General features: G+C 39.3%; 1 protein-coding gene across 1 annotated transcript in view; it reads right to left on the bottom strand.

The window, feature by feature from the left end:
• Positions 1 to 8,879, bottom strand: part of LTK (leukocyte receptor tyrosine kinase) — an 87,659-nt gene that overhangs the window by 10,806 nt on the left and 67,974 nt on the right. Inside the window, exons 21-24 of the mRNA XM_018560057.1 lie at positions 7,398 to 7,488; positions 4,501 to 4,565; positions 1,475 to 1,604; positions 364 to 461 (exon numbers count right to left, since the gene is read on the bottom strand). Coding sequence (XP_018415559.1) covers positions 364 to 461; positions 1,475 to 1,604; positions 4,501 to 4,565; positions 7,398 to 7,488 — 384 coding nt within the window. The remainder of the gene's footprint in view (positions 1 to 363; positions 462 to 1,474; positions 1,605 to 4,500; positions 4,566 to 7,397; positions 7,489 to 8,879) is intronic.

Genomic DNA, 8,879 nt, shown 5'->3' with positions numbered 1-8,879 from the left:
GGGGGGGGAGGGCGGCGTTGCTGCCTTGCCTAGGGCAGCAGCAAAGGTAAATACACCGCTGTATACAGATACTAGGGCCACTTTAGACAGGAGCCTACCATCATATCTTTGGAGCGACCAATCAAATTTAAACATGTCCTGGAAATTTGTATCTGATTGGTGGCTGTTTTAGTACTAAGATGATGACACACCTGGTCCTTAGCATGTGAAGTACTGAAGGGCAATCCATCCCTCTCTTCTAAGAATCCAATTACACTATACAATACAGTGGATTTGTTTTTGTTTTTTTTACTTTTAACATTTGCATTTTTTGTGGTTTACACTAGTTTCTTAGTGCAGATTTTAGGTCTCTCCAGGATATACCTGTGTATGAAGTGGTTCTCCTCCAGGTACTTGCAGCCACAGGCGATATCTCTGGCCATGTTGAGCAGGTCTGACATTGTTAACTTTGATGGTTGGTCCTAAGCAAAGGCAAAAGTTGATTTTGATTTGTTAATGAGGCTTTATTTTACTTTAACATTGCCCTTTGTTTTATTGGACAAATAAACCTGAAATTGCACAAACATGGACTAACATAGGCCTATCAAACATGGACAGAGCTAGACAAAAGATGGCTATACACTATTTGTATTAGGACGATACACTGTTTAAATTTTGGCTATATGCTGTTTAAATTTCAGTCAAGTCAGCAAATTCGAGCAGTGTGTGGCCCACTTGGTACCTCTTCATTCGACAAAAATTGATTTTCAATTGACTTTTGTCGAAGAAACTGGTCAACTGCAGTCACAGTTTGGGTATTCTGATCCGCTGCTGCCAGAATACTATAGCTGGAAGGATGGAGGGGATTCCCCCACCCATGAAAAACTGCACAATGTATAGCCAACTTAAAAGTGAATAAAACAACTCTTGCTGCCATCACTGAATGCCATGTGTATTTATGGACAAAATTGTGGGCTTTCACTCTGTTGCATTACCCTATGGGCTGTGCTGATTGTTGCCTCTGTAGTTAAAAGGTAATGTTTTTGTCCACTGCCTCCACTTAAAGTGCAAACCCACCAAAATCCCTGGAACTTCCAGGAATGGTTTATATTTGCATGCTATATCAGCTCTCCCACAATGCAGTGCTCTGGGAATGACTATTCGCAAGTAGTGGAGTGGAAGCAATGTCCAGCTGTAGGAAACTATTGACTTCTAGAATCCTTAGTGGCATACAGGAGAGCTACGTAAGTGACATTTGAGGGTCCACGATATGTATATCTTTGACTGAATCATTTTCTGTACTTCTTAATGTCCTGCCTGACTGTGATTAAAAGGGGGATCTTGGTGGAAAGTCACTGACATGACCCCTTAGTCCATGGGCCTCAGTGGATCACTATCACTATAATTATACTATTGCATACATAATAAACATGGCTCAAACTACATGTATTCTTCACCTTTCAACAACCATAAAGCTCTATTGATATTTACTCACCACCCATGGGCGATTTTGCCGCAGGAAGGTTTTCATGTCCCCACCAGACATAAGCTCCAGCAGGATAAAGCGGGGAAGGGTCTGTAGACTGACTCCTATACAGCGTACTATGTTCTGGTGGTTGAATTTACTGTACACAGGGAATGAATAACAGGATTAATAGACAATGAAAATGTAATACAAATGTACTATAAAAGAAAATAGCAGCATATTCACTTGTGTCTGGTGGTAAAATGAACATGAACACTATATGGTGTTGTGTACAAAGTTGCTATGCCGGTATTACGTTCTGTTGGGTCTGTTGGGTAGAAGGTGAATGGATTCCAAGCATACCATAGAGAGCAAGAACCCAACAAAGCAATTTCTGTCTTCATCTATGTAAAGTTGAATTCCAAAATAAAGTCATACTTGAGTAAAAATTAGTTTAAAACTCTTAAGGTTAAAAAAATGAATTGCAAAAATTCCCTAATTGTCTTTTAAATGAAGGTCACATGGTCTAGACGTCCTGCTTCATATTTAAAAGATGCAGCTTAAGAAGAAGGATGGCTCTAGCTGGGAAAATATGATGTGGTCACTTGATACAGGAATGAGATTTGCTCTGCATAGGCATGAAACAGTTGTGTAAAATGCCATCAATTAGATGGTACAAGTGGTGGGTAAGTGATGATGTCCCTGGAGGGTTCCACTGTGAAGGGGGAAACCTCCCCAAGTATTAAATTGAAAAGCAACCACTCAAGCGGGCTAGCTTCAGAAAGTAAATGTATTCAGCTGGCCAGCCGGGAACATGCAGCAACTCAGGCACGTTCAAATAATATGGGCTCGCAGGCCCCTTTTATAGGGTTTTGAACAGTAGAACCATTTGTGTTACATTGAATTATCTCCAAAAATCAGATAATAATGACCCCTGTACTCATATTTAATTGGGCCAGGGTCATTAGATGGGTTTTTTTGTCTGGATTAGACTCCCTTATATAAAGTTTAGAGGGCAGCTGTCTCTTGGATTTGAACCTATTGCTCATTAAACCAAGGTTCCTCATATTAAGATTAGAGGAGAGCTGTTCATTAAACCCAGGTCAAGAAACATGTTTTATGATTTTATGTTTAATCTCTTTTTACCTCAACCCATTAGACCTAAGTGTTCTACATGAACTCTAGTTAACCTTGACACAAAAAAATCTTAATGTTCCACATGTTGGTTATTCATAATAATATATATGTATTATATGTATATATAGTGTTTCCACTATATATTTGTGTACTATATAAATGCAGACCTACGTATAAAGTACAACTTATAATATGTTCATTAAGTGAAATTTTAAGCTAATTAACATGATAAAAGCTTGACAGTGTGATTCAGCAGGGTTCATTAATTTTCCCTATACATCACTTCTAGTTTAGTTACTTTAACCTTTCATAAGCAAACATCCCATTTAGTAATACACAAAGTGCAATAATCCAGAGGAGACAGCTTTCTTACATTTATAGCAATACATTCAGCAAAAAATGATTGTTTTGTGGCTCTACAGATCACTGTGCTTTGTGCATGCCACTGAGTGTATAGTTTGAGGTTTGTCCATAGCAGTGAAAGGTGCATGTACTTCACAATTTAGACACAAGAGGGCAATACGAATTCACCGTTAGTGCAGTGTAGCGTAGCGTATAGTAGACATGTAAATTTAATTTCCTTCCGAATGAAAATTTGGACGAATTTCATTAAATTCTGAAATTATGATCCATCTGAACTTCCAAATTCAAACGCATCCGAATTTTCATTCTGAATTTCGGCTGAATTTTGTTCCAAAGGAAACTAAATCGCACAAGTGACTGTTCACAAACATTTTCAAGAATGTTAGACACAAAAATTGACAAACACTCTTCAGTTAATCAGATTTTCTGTTCTAGAATTTCACTAAACAAATTGTAAAAGCTAATGTAAAAAAGTCAGAATCTAAATAACATAACGATTGATGCAAAGTTCTTTTGTTATGTTATTTTAGGTTATGTTATGTTAATGTCCAATGGTTCCAAACCAAAAACATTACACACCCCACAAAAGGAATAAAGAAAAAAAAATAGAATTCAAATGAAACGAAACAAGTTTTTTGAGGGTTACATGTCTAATGACTACTACGGACTAAAATGACCAGTATGGAGTAAGATGACTAGTCGAGACTAAAGTGACCGATATGGACTAAAAAGACCACTACGGACTGAAGTGACCAGTATGGACTAAGAAGACTAGTATGGACTAAGATGAACAGTGCAGAACTAAAATGATCAAAAGAACCCCAAAAAAATAATTAAAGTGACATTAAAGTCACAAATATTCCCCCCCCCCATGCTGCTTTAAGGACTTACCTTAAATGATGCCTCATGATCCGATCATCTTCTTCCTTCCACATGTATTCAGCAATCCCTCCAGCGCTGGTGCCGGTCTCTGATCCATCGCATACTCCTGTCTATTCCTGTCCCACGGTGTCTCCATGCACCGGCTGCATGCATTCAGCTCCGCTGTGTCTCCTCTTCTCCCGCCAAAGATCTGTACTGCGCATGCGCTCGCCCAATCATCCTGCTTGGCCGCTTGAGAGTCTTCAGATTTTTGAATGGGAGCGAGTGGCAGTGACAGAGGTAAATAATTACCTTTTTTGGTAACCTTTTACATTTTTTAAATGTTTTTGCATATCTCTACTGCTTGCTAGCAGTAAATATAAGATATATGCCCAAAAAAACAAGAGTTTAATTATAGTTTAAGTTGATTTTTAATTAAAGAACACCATCCGAATAGATCGGAAATAAAAAACTACAAATATAGATCGATCCGAACCAAAAAACGAAAATTCGAATGGATCCGAAATCGAAATAACGAACATTGAACTGAATCAAATTTCAGATCCGAAATCGAAAAAAATATCGATCCAAATCGATACGAAATTAAACTAAACCAATTTTTTGAGGGGTTACATGTCTATGTATAGAGTATAATACAATGTACATGTAATGTGCACATGCAATAACAGTGTTACCTGATAATAAGCGCTTCCATTAGGAAGTCCATTTCATCCTGCTCAGAGCAGATTTCTGGGAGTGTCTGTAAAAGACAAAGTTGGAGAAAATGTAAAACCATGATATGCAGATTGTGGCTTTTAAGGTCTATCACTGTGTATATCACTATACTGTCAAAAGCTTAATCCCACACAGATCATTTAGAATGACTTTCTTATTATGTCTACTGTACTTTAGAATCCCCACCACCACTCCATACACATTACAACATGACTGTGTAATCTTTGCACAATAAGCTTTAGCTTTACCAAAACTACGTATGAAACTATTCAATCAATTTGTATTCAGTCAGGCAGGCCCTTGTACTACATAGTTGTTGGAGATTGCACAATCAGATTGTAATAAATTGTAATTTTCCTAATGACACCCTGTTACACCTTGACATACAGGGTATTACCAGAGCAGAAAGTGAAGGAACATCTCAGGGGAGACACAGACAGAAATAACAATGTGGGCCTTTTATCCCTTCCACCACTATACTACAGTAGTTTGTGCTTCTACATTATGTTACAGTGACAAGTGGGTAGTAAGCAATTAGAAGGGGGGAAAGCTCTTCAACAGACACTCCCTGATTTATTGAAAACTGGCTGGATTAATCCTTTAAAGCCAAAATTAAGTCTTACATTTTTATTTGTTATGTATTCCAGCTGCAATGAGTAAATACTATGTATATAACACAAACAATTTCTTTAATTGTTTGTGTTTAATATAGTAGGATGCAGCCCTGTGATGGCAGCACGCTGGAGAGCCAGACCACTGGTCTCACACAGAGAGGAGAGGCCCGAGTCTCCCGCAGCCCAACACGCCCCCTGCACAGTACTCCAATCAACAATGCTGCTCAGGGAACATGATCATTGCTGATTGGAGTATTGTGCAGGGGGTGTGTCAGACTGCTGTGCTCTGTGTGAGAGCAGTTGTCCAGCTCACCAGGGTGCGGGTGGTACAAGGCAGCTTCCTCTTGTGCTAAATACAAACACATAATGAAAAAAAATAAAGTCATATTCTTTACTTGTTGCAGCTAGACTGCATTAGAAGTAAACAATGTGAGCCTTCAACTGAGCTTATATTTCAGTTTTACATGGATTGTGCATCTTGAGTCACTCACACGCTTCATATATTGTATATCTTGGGCACCTTGATGACAAGATTGCCTCGGTTCTCAACTCTACTAGGTATCAACTGCTACATTCTGTTGCTACTGTTCATTGTGCCATTCAGTATTGCCCATAACAGTCTCTTCTGACATGCAATGGTGTATAATGCATGAAAGAGCTTCTGTGCTCCTAAATACTGAAGGACTATGCTTTGTTGTTATAATCAGCCATATACTTTAGGGTGTGGAGACTGGAAGTCACATGCTTACAAAGTGTTACACATCTAACAAGTTAATTTCCTACCCAATTTGTTTTTCAGTATAGCAGTCATTAGGAAACCAGATCTGATGGTCATTACAGAATTATGTGCACAACAGAGATAACAGTTAGAAATGCCAGTTCATTTGACCTCCGCTGTAATGTACTCTGTAATTTGTTCTATACAGGCAAGTTAAGTATCACATGGAAGCAGTTAAACAGAAATAGAGCTGAGTGCCACATGATGCAAAAAGGTCACCAATGGCTATGGAGCTGTCCAGCCTGTCTTTGTTATTTGGTTTCTCCCTGTGTGATCTTCCCATCCAGTGACATTAGGAGAACTGGGCTGGATGTAGCATGAATACAGCAGTTCAGTACAGCTGTAACTTTACAACTCATTCTGTAAATAAGTATAATTATATGTAATGTGGCTGAAGTAATGCCACATAGCAAGCACACAAAATTGAAAGACCCATGAGACTCCAATAGAAATATCAGCTTATTGAAAGTCTATACGTGCATAGGGCTTAGTACACCTCTTTCCCTTGCTCTTTAGGTGCCAGGCATTTTGTGGGAGGCAGAGGGAAGTGCCCTGTTTTACAGTGTAAAAGGTAGTATTCCACTTTAAGCATTGTCACAATTGCACTTAAGGCTAAGCATGCACAGGCAATATTTGATAGCCCAATTGCACTACTTTCTGTACTTACAGTTGGATGTAGTAGCAATGGAAAGCACAAGTTTGGAGCATTGTGCTAGCATTAGTGAATTTTTGCTAGTACATGCTACACTTCATTGTTCCCTGTGTGCAACGCTCACTAGTGATTAAAGTGGAAATTCACTCAAAAAGTGAATATTTTCTATGTTATAGGAAACATCTAGAAATGTTAATTAAAGCAGTATCCTAAAATAGCAGAGCACTTCCTGATATGCGAGTGTGCCTATGCACTTCTGTGCCTTTAGCTTCATAGCTGTATATCTGCAGTGTGAGATGCTGGATGCTCTGACATGGAAGCAAAAATGGTCACTTCTACACAGAGACACAGAGCAGAACAAGGCATGGTAAGTTAGTAATGTGGAAAGATCAGCTTCGGGTAGACCAAAGTTAATTCTGGTGATTAGATCTTTGCCCTCTGCCTGCCTTTTTAGGGCACAACTTGCAGAGTTCAGTTCCTTTTTAAGGGAGTAATAATCGGCAATAATCACTCTAGGCAAAATCACCTGCATGCTTCTGAGCATAATGTAAAACTGTGGAAATACTAAAACTATACTACCACTGCCTCCTATTACTTGGTAGTGCTTGATCCACTATGTGTTTTATAACTCTGCGATAAGAGTAAGTGATATCTTTTTAACAACTGTTACAGAGTAGAACAACTTCAGAAAGACCTTGACTGACTGAACTAATTATTTTCTTCAGTCTTTCTTGCAGCCAAAGAAAGAAGTAGATGATCCATGGAGCTCTTACTTATGTTTCACATACATCCCTTCTACCTCTATGTACTAACCTTAATGGCTACTTGCAGAGGATTGGGGTCTCCAGAAATACCAACCACCAGGCCTTCATAGACCTCTCCAAAGGCGCCATGACCAAGGGCTCTAGTGAGAAGAAACAATCATTGGAAGATCTGCTTTTTCTCCAAATTTGTAGAAACAAAAGAAGATTTTCGGGTTTATAAATTTGACTACCTAATGAAAGCCCACAGTAGGACAATTTAATGAATAATCCCATGCCTTTATCATGTCACAGAAGTAAGTCATTTCATATTTTGTATGTTCATGTTTACAAGTGTGCACCCGGCTAGGCATCATAATCTTACTAACCAAATATAGCCCCACAGTCAATCCCCATAGTCATCTGTATAATATTACTGTGGATGCCAAAAAGATCATAGTAAACAAGCTCTTTACATATTATCTTTTTCTGTATTTCTCCTAGATGTTCCTACTGTCAAATTTGTTTGTCAGTAATAAAGAGACAGCAGAAACCAAAACTGTTCCAAGAGTTCCTCATACATCTTTTAAATGTCTACTGGTGTATGGTACCAGTAGAGGTAGACCTAAAAAAATAAAGAAAAAGGTTCTAAACTGTTTTGTTTCCAAAACATGGAAATGGCTTTGGTCACACAGGGGGGTAAAGCTGACAGACATGAAGTGGTTAACTGACAAATTGAATCCAATCTTCACTTTCCTGCTCATGACTTTGTTATTAGAGGGGTCATTTATGAAAGGGGAAAAGAGACCTTGCAATGATCTGTAAAAAAATATAACCAACAGAGAACTGTTATTCCTCGTAAGGAAATGTCGTCATAAATGTTCCTGACTGTAAATTCCTGTGCTTAGTGATTGCATGGCTCAGAGTGCACACATGTCGGCATACTGGTGCCAGTATTAGGGATTCTAAAATATATATTGCAGGTGTAAGGTTGCAAAATAATTACCCATTTTCATCTCCAAATTTCAGATTATAGGAATAAAAAAATAACACACTCCAGTGGGGCTGTTCCTCCGTAATTTTAACTAAGCCTTTGTTTTCCCTATGTGGTTTAAATTGGCAGGTTCATGTTACTGTGAGGGACCCTAAGCCGTAATGATGCCCTAAGCCTTTACCATGCTCCCCTACTACCCTCATCCACTGCCAAAACACACAGACAGGGCCGGTGCTGCCACTAGGCAAACTAGGCAGCCGCCTAGGGTGCACAGCTACCTAGGGCGCAGCCTTGACCACGGCGCCCCCCATCTATTTCAAATTGCAAAAGCCAATAGCAGGCTGGCTATTGCACCTGCCCACCGAGCAGAGGAGCGGAACTGAAAGACAACTTTCCCTCTCAGGTCCGCTCCTCTGCTCAGTGGGAGGGGTTTCAATAGCAAGTCTGCTATGGGTTATTTCAAATTTAATTACATCCACCTGTCACCTGCAGAAGCTAACACGTAGGAGAATGGGGCTGCGCAGGTTGTGGGATTGGGGGTTGCGCCACAAGAGGGGGGGG

The sequence above is a fragment of the Nanorana parkeri genome, unplaced genomic scaffold, assembly GCF_000935625.1.
Source record: "Nanorana parkeri isolate BGI_ZX_2015 unplaced genomic scaffold, ASM93562v1 scaffold430, whole genome shotgun sequence".
NCBI classification, from domain to species: Eukaryota; Metazoa; Chordata; class Amphibia; order Anura; family Dicroglossidae; genus Nanorana; species Nanorana parkeri.
The sequence above is the reverse complement of the archived record's forward strand: the minus strand, read 5'-3'. Positions and strand labels throughout refer to the sequence as shown.